Source organism: Haemaphysalis longicornis, unplaced genomic scaffold (assembly GCF_048455015.1).
Source record: "Haemaphysalis longicornis isolate Haplotype H1 unplaced genomic scaffold, Haemaphysalis longicornis Haplotype H1 scaffold_181, whole genome shotgun sequence".
NCBI lineage: Eukaryota > Metazoa > Arthropoda > Arachnida > Ixodida > Ixodidae > Haemaphysalis > Haemaphysalis longicornis.
The window spans coordinates 186,480-203,876 of record NW_027526283.1 but is presented as its reverse complement, the minus strand read 5'-3'; the positions used below and the strand labels follow the sequence as shown (position 1 = coordinate 203,876).

The 17,397-nt window shown below is 47.5% G+C and overlaps 1 protein-coding gene across 1 annotated transcript; it reads left to right on the top strand.

The window, feature by feature from the left end:
• Window positions 1–9,107: 9,107 nt before the first annotated feature.
• LOC144166685 (uncharacterized) lies at window positions 9,108–15,426 on the top strand. The gene is made up of 5 exons (XM_077696199.1): window positions 9,108–9,437; window positions 11,897–11,988; window positions 12,094–12,156; window positions 12,240–12,350; window positions 12,510–15,426. The coding sequence occupies exon 5, from the start codon at window positions 14,278–14,280 to the stop codon at window positions 14,794–14,796; it is 519 nt and encodes a 172-aa protein (XP_077552325.1). The 5' UTR covers window positions 9,108–9,437; window positions 11,897–11,988; window positions 12,094–12,156; window positions 12,240–12,350; window positions 12,510–14,277; the 3' UTR covers window positions 14,797–15,426.
• The last annotated feature ends 1,971 nt before the right edge of the window (window positions 15,427–17,397 follow it).

Here is a 17,397-nt window from a genome sequence, read left to right as displayed (position 1 = left end):
ACCTGCAGATCTGTGCTAACAAAAAAAAAAAAAGCTTTCACAATAAACACTGAATGTAAAAGGGCGAATATGAAGACAGGTGAAATGAAGTATTGCTGCGTGTTAAAATGTATGGCGTGCGAGGTCATTGTGATGGATTTTTAATGTGCTGGTGTAACGTTTCCAGAATCCGAGATTTAAGCAAGTTGGTTACATAGTACTAGTATGATTACTATGGCACTAGTACCACAGCTCCTTTGTTCTAATAGTGTCAAGATTAGTTCTTGTTACCAGTTCTGCCAGTATTAGAGAGTTTTAGCTGACCGTTTTCGACGGTCCGCTCCGGTATCGGTGGCCCGCTCGGCAAAACCGGAGCCAATGCCGTTCGCGGCCAAGCGCGCCACACATGCGCAATGGCGCTCCCGCTTGCTATCGGAGCGTAGCGGAACGTGAAAGACGGTTAGCTAAAATTCGCTATTATGGAAAATCCTTTGCTGGTTGGTTTAAATGGCAAAGTCCAGCGGTAGTATGGTACGGATGCATTCGTGTTTCATAATATATAGACGTACTCCTATATCTGTACTGACAATTTTTGAGGGCATCAGTGATGATGGTTGGTGGAAGCCGCTACCCCAGGCTGCTTGGGGAACCCATATTTCCCAAGAAATCCAAGCTGGTTAGCGCTAAAAAACATTGCCCACATTAGATCGCGAAGCTGGCTAGTATCGCAGTAACACGACTGATGCACAGGGAAGAACCAAAACACCATGAATTTTTTTAAGGTGGAGCTTTTTTTTACCTCGCTGATGCTGACCATTCACTCCCAAACACACTGCAAGAAACCCAACTTTCTCAGACGCTGGTGGTGATCGGTGGTGACGTGAAGATGGTTGCAAGATCTTTGTCGTTAGACGAAGGGGCATTGATGATGATGATCATGGATGAAGTGAACTGCTAGCGATCAAAGTCCAAATTCAGACGACATCGAACGAATCGTGCACGAGATGGGACTTTGATTCGGCTCGGTTTGCGGTGGCAGAAACCTCATTTCAACCATCTTTGACGTTAGACGGAAAGGCATGTGAACTTTTTATTGATACTTCTGGCTTTGCTGCGCTGCCGAGGGACACATTGCGATGGAAGGCTGTCTCGACAAATGCTTCATATATTGTCCCGAAGCCAAAGATGACGCAGTTGTTGCTGTACGGCCGGCCGCCGTGGCGCTGCTACCGCGCGCCTGGAGAAAGAAGAAGAAAACACTGAGTGGTAATAAACCGTGTTCGCTGTAGCTGGAGTCTTGTACTACCCTAACAACTCAAAGAATACAGAGGCGACGAAGCAGCAGTCAACAAAGTGACGTGCGCAGGCGAGTGTCGGTGAATCGAATATCGCAGCGTACGCTCTGCGGGCATTTATCTCTCGGCGCGAGTGGTTCTCGAACCGTCGAATTGCGCCTGGAACACTGCAGATCAAAAAAGATCATTCTAGGCTGGTGATGTTAGTTGGGAAAGCACGCCGTCCCGCCGTCGCGCCCGCCGATGCAAGGAGGCACCTGCGCGGTGGGAACGCTGGGTAACCATTCGCCGCGCCATCTACACTGTGCTCCGTGAGTGAAAACCGCTCTCCCCCTCATCAGCCGAGTCGGGAGTTTCTTGTCCCGCACGCCACGAAAGAACCGTTGGCTGGTAGAGGTAGAAAGCTTCGCTTTAAAATTCCCAACGATCATTAGACGTTTCCCCGCATTGCACATGGCACCAAAAGTATAAACACACAAAACACCCTTCACAGGTGGTCGCGGGTTCGATTCCCGGCCGCGGCGGCCGCTTTTCTGATGGAGGCGAAAAGCAAAAACGCCCGTGTGTACGAGATTTCGGTGCACGTTAAAGATCCTCAGGTGGTCAAAATTAATCCGGAGCCCTCCACTACGGCGCGCCTCATCGCCTGCGTTGCGTCGGCGCGTTGAACCCCACAATCAATCAATCAACCCTTCACAGGTCCTGTGATAGAAGCCGGCAACACTGTGCCAAAGAGAGGGCGGGAAAGGAGGAGTACAGCGGACGTTCGCCCATTGCAGAGACAATTCCGGAACATGCCGCCGCTGAAATACGTCCGTTCAAGATCGTAGCTTCGGCAACAGACGTGACTTACACGCTTCGGGCCGCTGCACGGCCGCCAGGCTCCGACTTGTCGACACATGACCTAGCTCGTAATGAGCTGGCTTCACTGCCACACACATAACTTCCCCGCAGTGCATAAAACGTTTATCACGCGCTCAGTGTAACAGCGTAGCAGTTCGCGCTGATTCGTAACAGTTAACAGAAAAGAAGACACGGCGCGCGCTGTATAATGCGGCCCTGTACACAATTGGCACTGGTCCAGCTCGGCCGTGCACTCAATCTCACTCCCCGTTATTCGCGGTTTTACTGCGAAGCAATATTACCTCTACCAGCCGAGGAAATGTTTGTGTCCGCGTCAGCAGAAAACGCCAGGCCAAATGAAAGAAATTACAGGCATCGCCAGGAATCGAAGCATGACCCGCATAGAGAAACAGAGCGAGAGCCCGTAGTCTTACCGACTGAGCTACGTTCACACGTGGATGCGGCGAGACAGACGGTGTAGTCAACGAGCACAGCGGCGGGTACACCACCTGCGCCCATTAGAAGCCCTCGTGTGAAGTGCAAGGCAAACCGCATAATTTATGACAGCGGCGTTCATGTGGTTTAGATTAGTGGCGAACGGAACAGCGTCTGGGAAGGGGGAGGGCGCTCTTTGGTGGCGATGCACTGAGAAAGTGTGATAAGGAGGCAGTGAGATAGATGGCGCCATAGCCGCACGTGCCGCCCTTCTCACCCTTCGCCATACGCTCCTCTCCGTTTTAAGTGCGAATGCACTTCTTAAGCGACCCTGAACCTGCGTCCACCGGCGATGTCCGCGCACGTGGAGATGGGCGCGCGCAGCCTGGCAGCTGACATAGCACATACCCACGTGGGGGATTGGCCAGGAATCTCCTCGTCTTCCTTGGCAACGGGGGGAGATGGGCGCGCGCTGCCTGGCCGCTGACATGGCACGTACCCACGTGGGGGATTGGCCAAGAATCGGGCGTGAGAAGGGCTAATGCACCCGCTTAAAGGAGTACTGACACGAAATTTCAAAGCTGAGATCCGCTCTAGCAATCAAGTACAACGACAACACAAATAGGTGTCTGTGAATAAATGCATCTTTCTTTCTTTGTAGTTCTGTGTGTGTGTGTGTGATCTCTCTTTCGCGAACATTACCGAACCGCGCAAATTCAACTCGTGCATTCGCACTTTCACATTCTTCCCCTCGGGGAAATGCGGGGAATTTTTTCTTTCTGCCGTCGCTGTTTCGTTCGGTCACTCGTTTACGCAGACGCCGCCCCAGCGAAACCCAGGTAGGAGGGTTGCAAGCTGGGATAGTTTTAAAGACATTCTATAGGATAAAACCAGCGCGAACTCAGACAAAGACGAAGGAAGTGCGGCTGTCCTTGTGTTGCACTTCCTTCGTCTTTGTCCGAGTTCGCGCTGGTTTTATTCAAGAAACCAAGGTAACCGCGGCCGGAGCCTCTTTGTAGAGCCACGTGTGTGAATTCAAGTGACGTCGTATGGGTAATCATTGTGGGTGTCGTTTACAAATTCGCAGTCCAACCACCTACACAGCGCAGATTGGAGCCACATTTTTTTCTGTGCGTTTTTCTACGAGTGGTACGAGAATGCCGAGACTACGTTACGTAAAGGCAACGCTGTTCGTCGTTGCCTTTGCAAGATTCGTTCGAAACATATGATCAGTACCCATCTGGTCATTTGTGCAAAAGGGGCAGAACGAGTAAAAACTAGGGCTTACGTATTACTGTCGCGAAAATCCCATTGATGGCCCTTCCATTCTAATGCCAAGCAACTAGATAGCTCGGCAGAATTAGGTATCCCGGCAAAGAGATGGCTGCTGTATGGCCAATAGCTCAAAGAATAAACTATCTGAAAGTACTCTCGGTCCTTTCCGAACTCCTCTAACTGTTGCCATGGCGCATTACATGCGTGTTCCCACGTCAATCATAGCGAAGTACACATCATCCGTACGCACTTGAGGCATAAGTACATAACCGAGAGTATCAATATTGCATTGCTTTTTACAATAGGAAATAAAAAAACACCGGGCCAAAGAGGTCATCGAAGAAATGCGAGATGAAAGAGAGAGAGAGGGAGAATAAAAAAAATAAATAAATTTAACTGCGAGATGTTTGGTGCAGGATGGTGTGAAAGCAAACACAAAAGTAAAAAAGTAAGATATGTTGGCTCAAGCTGGTCCGAACACAAACATCGCGGGTCAGCTCTACTAACGTGAAACCTGGGGAGGGGCTAGGCATGCAGTGTATAAGTGTATTATTGACGCCTTGGTGTTTTTGACCGCGGTGATGAAACCGGCGGGGGGTAGACGTATACAGCTGCTGTAAAAGACTGGTGTCTTTGAAGCACGAAGTCTTCAAATGAAGTCTTCAAAGGCACGAATTGTCTTTGAAAACGTGTGTCCCGGTGTGTTGTTTTAGTACGCGTTACGTTCTAGCGCGCGGTGTTGGGAAACGAGTGTTTTAGTACCGTGACTACATGGAACGACGACGACGACAGGAGGCGCCGATAGCCCGAGAGAGAGAGGGAGATGAAACGTTTATTTGAACTGAAAGGTCTTGATTGAACTAGGGTAGGTTCCCTCCTTCCAGGGCCCCTGTTTCCTCTGCCCCAGTCTTGGCCCTAAAGATCAGATACTTCTGAACCCCAGGGTCAGAGCTGGCCAGAGCTGCCTCCCATAGCTCATATAACTTGGTGTTGGTGTTTACTGAGGGCCATATAGTACGACAACCCCAGGATGCATGGAATAGGGTGGATATTTCACCGCACTTATTACATGCGTTTGTGAATTTCTCGGGGAACATCTTCGATAGCCTGAGGATGTTGGGATAGGTGTTCGTCTGTATTTGTCTAAGAGACTGATGCTCTGCAGCTGTTAAGCTTTTATCTGGTGGAGGAAAGAGAGCTCTGGCTTTTCTTTGAATGTTGAGTCGCTCACCGAAGGTATTTGGGAGAGGGGTGAGTAAGCTAAGACTACTGGCTGAGCGGTTAGTAAGTTCTCGCGCAGCTTGGTCTGCTCTCTCATTACCCTCAAAGCCCCAAAAGGGTTTCGCCCCTAAACCAAATTAGGCGCGTGCTGTCCCAACCAACGGCCGATCATCGCGAGCGCGGGAAAACCAAATGGCATAAACTTCGCTGCAAAAAGGATGGCCTGAGTGGGGGAAAAAAGTGGAACAAAAAGGTGCAAAGCTGGAAAGGGAAATGGATGGGTACGATGAGGAGAGAACACGTTCGGCAACTTGACGCTAATGCTCTTGTATTCCCTACGTCATTAAAAGTGCACATAGGCGACCTCCTAATTTTTCCCCATTGCTTTCGGGAAATCTATGAAATTCTGGGATTATAGCTTGGGGAACATGTGGCTGTGTAAATGCCAGAACTGCGATCATTTCATCCTCAGCTGCAATCGCCGCTGTTCATTCCCTGTGAGTGTGCATGAGCGGGGTGACCGCCGAATGTTGGCGCCTGTGCGCGATTCACCCGCTCCCTCGCAGTAGTCGTTGCCGATCACTGCATGAGTTCCATTACCTCTAGCTGCTAAATCGATGGCTCTTGCAGAAATTTCACTACTTCGAAAAATTGGCGCAGCTTGCACTATTGGAGCAAGGTTGGAGAAACAGCAGAGCTGGCGGCCCCTTTCCTTTCGTCGGAGACCCGGCTGCTGCACCTCACATGGATTTCCGAACTTCTCGCTGAAAGTTCTCCATGACTGGCAGGCCCGGATCGTTTTTACCCCAGGCTTTCACATCTTTCCCAAAGTGGACCGCGTTCGCACGCACTAGAACCTGCGGAAACCGGCTTCGCGAACTCAGCGTCTGTAGCACGAGCTCTTCTGTGCTTCCTACTTGAGGAGCAGGGACGCCGGAACCGGGGGGGCAAGGGGGGCCAGAGCCCCCCCAAGCATTTTTATGTCAGGGCTCGGCCCCCCCTACTTCCTGCCTCATTGACATTTTTTTGCGCAACTTACGGTCTCCAAGTTTCTATAAATTTGGCTCCATCACTGACGTGAGAGTAGCCAATTTTGCGTTGATAATACTCGCAAAACGTGACAGCTGCAGCCACGGATTACCGAACCGACACGCTGACACTGGTCTGCGTGGCTGCAACTTGCGCTGAGGTAAAAAAAAGCGGGAGCTGTTTTCTCGTCTCCCTAGGCCTGCAGTCTCAGACGTTTCTTGTGCGGGGTTACAATAGGTATTGTACTGACTCAGCATCGCGACGTGGAATAATTGCCACCACCACCACTACCAACAACATCATCATCATCATCATCGGCCTATTTAAGTCCACTGCAGGACGAAGGCTTCTCCCATTGACTTCCATCCGCTCCTGTCCTGCGCTGTTCGAGTCCATTCTTTGCTTCCGAACTTTCGTATTTCGTCCCTCCATCGAGTTACCGGCCTTCCCCTCCTTCTGGTCCCGTCTCTTGGTAGCCACTCAGTTACCCTGGTGGTCCACCGGTTGTCATTTCGTCTCATTACATGGCCTGCCCAAGTCCATTTCTTCTTATTTTGAATTATGATATCTTCTACTCGAGCGTGTTCCCTGATCCAGGAGGCTTCGTTTCCTGTCCCTAAGTGTTACTCCTATCATTATTCGTTCCATGGCTCGTTGAGCCGACCTAAGTTTTCTTTCCAATTGTTTAGTAAGGCGCCAAGTTTCCGCCCCATATGTCAACACCGGTAGTACGCATTGGTTGTATACTATTCTTTTTAGTGATAGAGGTAGCTTAATTTTGAATATTTGGGGGTGCTTGCCGAATGCACCCCGTCCCATTCCTATCTGGGCCAGATTTCTTTCTCGTGGTTAGGGTCAGCACTGACAACCTGTCCAAGATGGATATAATCTTCTACTTCTTCTAGTATTTCGGTACCTAGGCGGAAGAGAGTGCTTCCAGCATGTTTATTTAGCATTACTTTAGACGTATTCATGTTTATCTTTAATCCGATGGCCCAGCTTTCTGACTAGGTCTTGAAGCATTTTTTACAGGTGTTCTGCAGTCTCACTGAACAAGACTATGTCGTCCGCAAACCTCAAATGGCTCAAGAATTCTCCGTTTGCCCGTAATCCCACCTCTTCCCAGTTAAGCTTCCTAAATATATTTTCCAGACATGCTGTGAACAATTTTGGTGCTCCCTTTCTGATCGTAAACTTTTCGCTTTTCGTGTGGAGGATTTTCCTGCCCGTACACCCCTTATATATGTCGTCTAGGAGTCTTATGTAAGTCTCCTCGATTCCCTGGTCTTTTAATGCTTCCAGCACTGCTGCGGTGTCTAGCGAATCGAACGCTTTTTCATAGTCTATGAATGCCATGTGAAGGGGTTTATTATACTCCGCTGATTTTTCAATTGCTTCATTGATGACATGGATGTGATCTGTCGTCCTTTTCTAAAGCCGGCTTGTTCCCTCGGTTGTTGGAAATCTAGGCTGTCGCTTATGCGGTTAACTATTACCTTGGTAAACAACCAACACACCACCGAGAGGAGGCTGATCTCCCTTCTTGTGGATAAGAACCCCCCCCCCCCCCCGTAGGTGCGCTGCGCCACTGCTAATGGTGCTTTACATTACCTGCTTGTAGGGAGGCGGCGGCAGCAACGAGACGAGTGCATTGAACCTTCGGGTCGGGTTATAACTATGCGAACTGACCCCTTCTTCTGGCGGCTTTTCTGTTTTAATCCGGTATTCAAATCCATCCACGCTCTTTCTCCGTATTTTTCCACGAACAAGCGCCCTCCCGTTCCCCAACGGCGTGTCGAGGGAAAACATGAAGTACAATGGCTAATTGTGTCTTACTTTACCTGCCAGTGGCGAGGCTGCGGTAGCGCAGACACAGGCGGCGGCAGCAGAGAGAGGAGACGAGCCGTTTGAACCTTTGGGTCGCGAACTGACCCCTTCTTCTGGCGGCTTTTCTGTTTTAATCGGGTATTTAAATCCATCCGGGCTCTTTCTCTGTATTTTTCCACGAAGAAGCACTCACCGTTCCCCATCGGCGTGTTGCGGGAAACGCATGAAATACAATAGCTAATGGTGTCTTACTTTAACTGCCAGTGGCGAGGTTACGGTAGCGCAGACACAGGAGGCGGCAGCAAAGAGACGATAATTGCCTGGTGGGGTCATTCTCCCCGCGCGAGAAAGCGGCAGAGGGGCGCGCAGCTCCAAGTCAGTCTGGTCGGAAAAGGGGATTGACTCGTCACGCCGTGGCGGGGGAAGCAAGGCTTGAGAGTGAGTGGAGGAGACAAACTAGAAACGACTGCTATTGATCCTTGAGGAGTGCTACCGAGGCTGAAAGGCGACGCCGAGCTTTTTCTGTCTTATCAGTAATGCTTGTCAGTAAGTGACGGCGGCAAGCGAGGTACACCAGCTTTTGATGGGTGAAACTGAAGAGAAACCGGCGAGCAGGATTTCGTATTTGTGTTGCACCGGAAGGGGCGACGGAGCGGACAATGTTACCATGCACCAGAAGCCGAGGCGGCAGACAGACGACCATTCTTGCGATGGATGACCATAGCTCTCGAAAGTACGGAGAATTCGGCGCGTCATCGTAAAAGCCACGTGGAAGACCTTAGGTTAACGCACCCACCGGCATGTGTGGTGGTTTGGCGGCAAGATAAGCCGCCAAACGATGCCGCGCCGCCGTGCAGAAGCGCCAACAACAGTTGTTCTGTGCCACCCGTTTCTCCCCTCTATTCCACGTCTTTGTCGAAACCGCAGGAGCGTTCTGTGTACATTATAGGTGTGCAGTCCTCACGTTCGTGCACGGCGTGTTAGCTCTCTGAAATGGGGAGGAACGGAGTGTTTCTATGTAAAACGCGTATGGCGGCACTTTAGCTCAACGCATCCAGCGGCATGCGTATTGTGGCGGCGGAAGGGCTCGCACGTGGGCCAGGTCCTTTAGCTTTAAAGAATAGCGCGAAAATAGCACCAACGATGCCGCGGCGGCGTTGAACATCCTGTAAGGTGCTGCAGTGTGTCCCCCCCTTTCTCACCTATTTCCTGCGTTTTTTTCTAACCGGCAAGGGCATTGAGCGTAAGTTTGTTGTGGGTATGCAGTCTTGCAGTGCGCCCAAGGCGTGTCCCTCTTTTGAGGGTGGTGCAGCAGAGAGGGGACCTGTCACTTTTCCGATGGGACAGCATTGTTTGCGGAGACTTTCTGACGTTGGAAACCACGAAACGATGGGCAGATTAAAAGGCCCTGCGGCGGGTCACAAGGTGTTTAAATAAGCAAGTTCAGCTTGTGCGAAGCTGCACTAGTCCTTCGCACAGGAGGCACGACGGCGACCGGCCCTACTACCGGACCGGCAGACTGCGCTCGCTACGGTATGTACCGTCCTTTACAATTATTATCAGTTCGGTAGGCCTGTTTAGTCTTCCTTTTTTGGACATAGACAATCAGTCACTTATACACGCTACGCTACAAATTCACTAGGCCCGTTGGCGCAGTTTGTGAGCAAAATAGTCGTCATTTTCCATTTAGGCGTTGGAAAGGACGTTCTTATGAATTTATCCACATGTTGCCCTTAATTCTTGAGACGCGACAGCCTGTTCTGATCTTATGTTCTACTTCCTCCAATCAGCATGTAACGGCTTTGGCAGTACTTTTAGACCGAGTTTACTACATAAAGATCGGTGAGATACTGTAGGCTTTTAGAAGCAAGATGCATCCGCGCTAATACCTTGATGGACGTGAACGGAGAACGAAAAGAAGTTATGATATAAAGTTCTCATTAAAGAGCATTGCTGGTACCCGGTAAGAAAGTCGAACGTTATTTAGCTAGGTCATGAATTTTACTTGATGTTTGTTTTTATTTCTTTTGACGATTTGATATTTACGCTTGATGTAGAAAAAGAAGACTGTTTCCTTTTGATCGTAAATCTTGATCGTAATCTTCTTGCACATGAACTGGAATTCTATGCTATTCGAGGTATGGCTTTCAGCCTTATTACATTATAATTTAGTCATCGTTCCCAGTTTGTGACAATAATACAATTGCAAGTCGGATATTCAGGAAACATGTTCTGGTGTTCCCCAGGGCAGTATTCTAGGACTGCTCTTATTTCATATTTATATTAATGACATTGTGCAGATAGACCCGTCAGTGAAGTTCGTAATTTACGCCGACGACACGAGTTTGTTTATCGCAGAAGAGGCTAGCGAGAGATTACTCCAAACGAGGTAATGAGGTCGTTGAAAAATTAGCCGTATGGGCTTGTTGCAGTGGGTTCAAGAATAACACTGAAAAATCTAAGGCAGTTATTTTTGGTGCAAAAGGTGAATATGTCAATAAAAACCAATATTTAGTTTTAAATGCGTGTCCTGTAGAGATTGTAGCCAGCTTTAAAAATCTTAGGAGTAGTTTGGGAACACATGCTTTGGGAATTGCACGTTGACCAAGTTGTCAACAAACTGTCGAGAGTAACGAGATTGCTTTACAAAAATAGTGACCTATTGCGGACGAATACAAAGCTACTCATTTATTATTGGCTGTTCCTGTCGTACTTAAACTGTTGTTTTCTTGTTTGGGGCCCAACAACGGTTACAAATATTCCTACAATATCTAGGTGCAAAATAAAGCTGTTCGATTTATACCCAACGTTGCAGCAGACAAGCCAACTAGATCTTTGTTCAAATAGTTTGGTTTAGTCAACACGAACAATTACTATAATTACCGTTTATGGAAGGCGTGGGTTGCTGAGAGAATAAGGGAAACGTTTTCTAATTGTACTATGTCCAACCTAACCGTTAAAGAGCATTCCTACAACACGAGACGACCTGATTATTAGACTCTCCGTCCCACTAGAACAAATTATGACGACCACTTGATGCAAAACATTGTCCCGAAACTTTGGATGAGCAGTGGAAATCGACTTACATTCAAAGATGGGCTTGATTTGTATGTATAGCGTAGTGTTTGAGCGCCATTGTCGCTAATGTAGCGTTTGTTTTTAACTTTACCACCTTTCTTATTTTTTTCCGTTTCCATTGTTTGCGAGTTGTACATCTCCCATGCAAGTGTTGTATAGGTGTTTGTAGCATGCAAATTTTGGTTTTTCTCTGATGTGAATAGCTTTGCTTGAATTATTTATGATTTCACTGTTGTACGCCATTTTCTTTTCTCCGAGTGGGAGAACTTTAACAGTTTGGTTTGTCACCGAAGCATCCCGTGATTTTCTCACATATGTGTTTTTATGTTAATGTTTTTAATACGTTTTCTCATGTGGTATTACAACTATGTAGCTGCTGACCTCGTAATCGGGCGGGGGGAGGGGAGCAATGTCAAGCTACGAATGTTTCTATTTGCAAACATTAAATAACGTTTCTATGACGACGTCTATGACAGCCACTACTTGGGGGGTCTCGGGGCCTTTGGGCTGTCTTTCAGATTTTTTTAAATAGGCCATAAAATATCCCGAACCCGAATTACCGAATTAAAAATACTTCCTAGCTCTCATATTATAACAGCCACATGCTGCTCGACATTTCCTAATACAAATGCAATTTAAGTTCCCATTATTCAAATTGATATAGCCCTCGGATTACGGATCACCGCTTTTCTATACAATAAAATATTTGGCCTCTATATTTTCTTTCGTACTGGTCACAAACTGTTCAAAACAGAAAAAGAAACAGGACAGAGGTCTATCAACGCTGAGTTTTGTTCAGCTCGATCCATGTTGCACTGTTAGTGCAACCAAACCAAACGAACTGGGGCATTGATCATGCCGACGTGTGTTAGGTGTGGGCAGCGTCAACTAACGGCTTTTTTATTTGATCCCAGCCCTCACGCAATGCCCGGCTCCCAAAGAAAGATCAGTGGTTTCTTTCTACCAGCTCCAAAGCGTGCATGCCTTGGAAGCAGAGATTGTCAAGGTATAATAATGCACAGATTTTTGTATATAATCACGAGTTCTGTTTGTGTGAATGCCTCCGTTCAACAATTCTCTTTGCTTCTACGCTTTTCTCTGTCGCTACCAGATATTTCTTCTGAAAGACCCGGCCTACAGTGTCATCGCGCAGAGCAAGGCACAGGCCATGATGGTAATAATTGATATTTCATTGATACATTTTTGCATTTTAAAAGTGGCATTTTGAGACAGTTAAGGACGGTGCGAATTTTGCAGAAATTGGTCCATCCCGTACCGACAACACGAACGCCGTTGTTGCACAACCATTACCTGACGACAGCGCCCGTCCTCCGGACCTGTCACCACTGTCGACTGATTGCTCAGCGGGTAAGTAGTTTCAGTATATCCAAATTAAGGTCATGCCTATCGGTTATGCCAATAATACTTTTTTGTTAGACATAGGCTAGGGAAAATAGTGTAAACTTGATTTAAAAACCGAATAGGAACAGAAGAAGCAATGAATGCCTTTTATTTCATTTGTACAAGCCCAAACATCGCGGCCTGCTAGCCGGACGGAAGAAGCAACCAGCTCGGACGAAATGAGCAATCTGCAATCGCTCGCCTTCAAGAATTCGAGAGAGAGTTCAAGCGAGGACGAGTCAGCGCTGAACGACCATCCGTCACTTCCGGCAAAAAACTACAGGTTCCCAAAAAACCAAGGAGGTAGATCATGTCAACGTGGCTGGTTTGAGCGATTTTCTTGGCTGTCCTACCAAAGCAAGAGCGACTTAGTCTTTTGTCAAGAGTGCCGTCGACATTTCAAGAAAAAAGGGGACAACACTAGAAATGTGGAGCGAGCTTTTGTTAAGACTGGTTTTAACAACTGGAAAAAGGCTATCGAAAGGTTCAAATCGCACGAAAAGAGCCAATTTCACGTTGACTCCGTGAGCCTAAACTTGTCATACCAGAGAGGCATTCCTGTTTTGAGTCTCCTTTCGCAGCAATGCAACAAACATCAGGAGGATGCCAGGGCAGTACTTCGCGTCATAGTTAGCTCTGTGCGCTATCTCTGCCGCACAGGGCAAGCTCTTAGAGGACAAGGTAAACTGGATGGAAATTTTCTCGGTTTGCTTCATGAGAGATCAGAGGATGTCCCGGTCCTTAAGACGTGGATGGCTAAGAGGGACAAATGGGTGAGCGGGGACGTGCAGAATGAGCTTATAGAAATTATGGCGCATACCGTACAGCGAGAGATTGTGGAGGACGTGAAATCCAGCCCGTTCTACGGTATCATCGCTGATGGAACAACGGATGTGAATGGTGACGAGCAGTTCACCTTTTGCGTGCGGTGGGTGCAGAGCAAGACGCTTGAGCTTCGGGAAGAGTATATTGGCATGTACAACGCGCCCGACAGCAGAGCTGAAACTCTATACTCTGCCATCAAGGACATGCTTTTGCGCCTGGGCCTAGACTTTCACTGCGTCCGTGGCCACTGCTTTGATGGGGCGGCAAATATGTCCGGTCGTTTTTCGGGTGTACAAAAAAGAATTAGCGATTGCGAACCGCGTTCTTTGTATGTCCACTGCAGTAATCACTGTTTAGATCTTGTACTGCAGGAGGCTAGCAGGAGCTGCGACATAATTGGAGACGCTCTTAGCACTGTTAAAGATATTTCCAACGTAATCCTCGACTCCAAAAAGCGCAAAAGTGCTTACGCCAACATAGTAGTTTCTACAGGGGGCGAAGTAGATTTGGAGAACGGTTCCAGGCCAAACAATTCACTGCCGCTTTACCCTACGCGATGGACCGTTAGAGTTAAGTCCATGCAAAGGTTTCTTGACAACTACGCTAGGGTACAGGAGACGCTCAAGGAGCTTTTGGAGACACCAGGTTCAGTGACAGATGGCAGCAAGGCCATTTTCAGGGGTTACTACACCCTTTTGCAGAAATTTGAAACGTTGTTAGGGATCAACATTTCCATAGCTTTTTTCGGCCCTTGTGAAGAATTGGCAAGGGCTTTCCAGAGCTCAACATGTCGAGCGGCGGGTGCAAAAGAGGCTGCAGAGGCTCTCCGCGAGGCGATCTCTCGGCTGCGCTCTGATGCCGCGTTTGAGGAGCTGTGGCACGGCCGCGGCCGTGGCTGTGGCAGCACACGAGCACAACTGCAGCACGCCTATGCCTGAAAGAGCCTCGAGTGTCCAGGCCGGCAAAACCGCCTAGGCGGTACGAGGCGACTGACAGGCCTGTTCAGCCAGTTACACTCGACGTTAAAGCAGCACTGCGCAAGGAGTATTTCGCTGCTGCCGATCGGATTATGAATGAAACGCAACGACGTTTTGAGCAGCCGGGCATGTTACAGCTCGTAAAACTGGAAGGCATTTTAGCCAGCGCTGCAAGGGGAACTCAGTTCACAGCTGATGGGCTAAAGGCGTCTTTGGGAGTGCATGCAGTAGATTTTGACCTGTGCAGACTCTCGGCGCAGTTTCTGCTTCTACCAACTCTTCTACACGATGCCGATTCCACCACATCCCTGGGCATTTTGAAGATGCTGCAAAGCAAACCGGAAAACATTCGCGAGCTAATGGACCAGGTCGTGCGGTATGTTCAGCTTTTGCTGTCCATACCTGCATCGTTCGCTTCTGGGGAGCGCTCTTTTAGTGCTCTGCGCCGAGTAAAAACTTATTTGCGCAACCGAATTACCCAGAAGAGGTTGTCGCATCTTCTGATTTTGAACATTCATAAGGAAAGAACGGCGGCCCTCAGGTTAGAGGACATCATCAAAGAATTTGTGAGCAGAACAGCGGAGCGAGTAGCAACCTTTGGTCCCGTCTAGCTGTCCGAAATGCCTGCTGCTTTTGTGCATTTTTGACATTCATGTACAGTCATGGTCACATGAAGTGCGAACACAAAATTATGAACAAGAACACGCAAAATTGAAAAATGCTGTTCTTGGAGGTCCAAAAATGGCGCACTGTTGGTATATTTTGAAAGCCACATTTTCCATCTTTGTTATTGTTATTAGGCCACACATCAATGTGACTTGCATGGAGAGAAATCGCGCTATTTATGTGTTCTGGTTTATATTATCCTGGTCGCGTTTCATTTGTCCGTGACTATACATACATGTATTATAGCGTGCTTGTTCGTATTGTTGCATTTCCATTATTTTTATGTCATGTTTTTATATGCGTCAATATACAAATAGAAACAGACCTAACTTTACAGGATGGCATCAAAGAACTTTGGAGATAGCAGCAACCTTTGGTTCCACCTAAGCCCCTATAGCAATAACACCACTGACTGATAAGTGTGATGCTTGTGTGCAATATTTCCAATTGTATGTATGTATTATAGCGTGGCTGTTTGTACTGTGGTATTGCAATTTTTGTATTTGTATTACGCTTGTTTTCTGCGCCATTGTATAAACGTACCAAACATTCTGTTGCTTAAATAATATGTCAAATGCGAATAGATATGTGGTCACTGAAAATTCACTCTATTTTCTGCTTAATAGTACGCGGCCTATCTTGACTAAGATGGCCACTCGCAACACATTCTCTTTCTTCCCCCTTCCCCATCCCGTTTATTTTTTATTCAATGAACGTATAATAAGCACAATTTAAAGTTAAGAATAACCAGTGGGTAAAAAAAGATTTTTGCACGTGGTTAATAGAAAAGAAGTCGATTTTTTTTCTTTCTAGCGAAACTCTGATTTTAATCGCGTAAAAATTTCGAAGTACATAAAAAAATAAAAAAATTGCTTCAGCCCCCCCACTGAAAATATAGTTCCGGCGTCACTGTTGAGGAGGCAACGCACGCGAACTGGCGAGAAGAACAGGGCTGCCAACCTGCGAAGCCACTTTTCCCCTAGCTCAGGTGAAAAAAATTCCCTAGATTTCCCTAGATTTTTGCTGAATGCGGTTATCAGATGTTTTCTCTCAGATATTGGTTCTAGTTACGCGATATGAGTGCCGAATTTACTTTCAAGGCATAAGTATGAATTCGTTTGAAAGCATTTTTGAAGTAGCGGAGATGAAGGTGAAAAAAATGTTGAGGCACAATTTTTAATGCTTTAAATATTTCATTTCATCAATCCACAAAAGCAATAGAGGGTCATTACGTGGAGGGGCGGACATGTAATAGTGAATAATACATATAAAAATTACCTAGAAAGTAAAAGCAATCGCTCGGCGCACACACAACGATACGACATTCCAAGAAGCACTACGTGTTACAGCGCCCTGTATATAAGCCGAAGACCTGTTAAATTCTAAAAATAACATAATCAAGAACGCCGCAATTCAATGCAAAACACAAAAAATGAATTCAATGCAAACCACACAAAAAAAGGGCCACAATGAAAATCAATGTGATTGCAAAGCTTCGTAGCTGTGACGACGAAGGAGAGGGTAGCGGCACCTGATGGAAAAAGTGATACCGGCCTCGCTTATTCCGGGGCTAAGCAGTGAAATGCTGATTGCGACGGCCGCGCCGTTTCTTCACCCGCGGCAGATACCGCTAGCTTAGCCTACGACGAGCGCTTGTGACATTATCTGATCGCTCTATGAAGCCTAGTTTCGCCTCCTATCTTAATCTTGCGGCGTGACTACGACACAGGGCACTTGTAATAGCATCCAAATATATATGAAAAAAGGATAATAGGAACAAGCACAGACGATGCGCAGTGCATAAGATATTCGAGCGAGCAAGTTTTTGAACTTCATCAGTCATGTTCTTTTGCTATTTAAACCAGCAGTGTCAAACGTAGGATCGATAGCTTCGCTCGATGCCCATTAATGGAAAATAGACATCTGCGCTTCATTGAGAAACTGAAATGCAAAGGGTACATAAAAAATAATAAATGTTGAAGTCAACAAAGGACACCATTACACGACTGAAGGCATAAGTCCATGTGGACGCAAAAATTTCCTTAGATTTTGACAAATTTCCCCTTTTCCCTAAAGACAACCCTAATCCCCTAGATGTAGGGAAATTTCCCTAGAGTTGGCAGCCCTGGAGGAGGAGAGCACGTGAGAGATTGCGCCGCGAACGCTGGGCAGAGTGTTCTCGAAGATCGAGCGGTGCCGGCGCGATCGATGACGTCATAGCTAGGCGAGGCTTGGCTCCGCCTACGCGGCTGGGCGAAGGTCCTGCCGGGCGGCGCGCGCTAGGGGAGTTTTTTTCTTGGTATTTTTTTGGGAGTGCCAACGGACCAACCTCAAGCTTTAAGAGCTCTGCTGTTAAAAGGCCGTACCACTACCGTGTACCGATGCGGGTACCGACATGGATGCTTATCTCTGTGATGGGAAATCACACTACGTAAGTCTTGTCTCCGAAGAGGGTCTGCACACGTTGTTATGGCATGCAAGGATGACTCCAGACCAGAGTAACAACGGTTATATTTGTGGAAATCAGAATACAGCAGCTGCTGGTG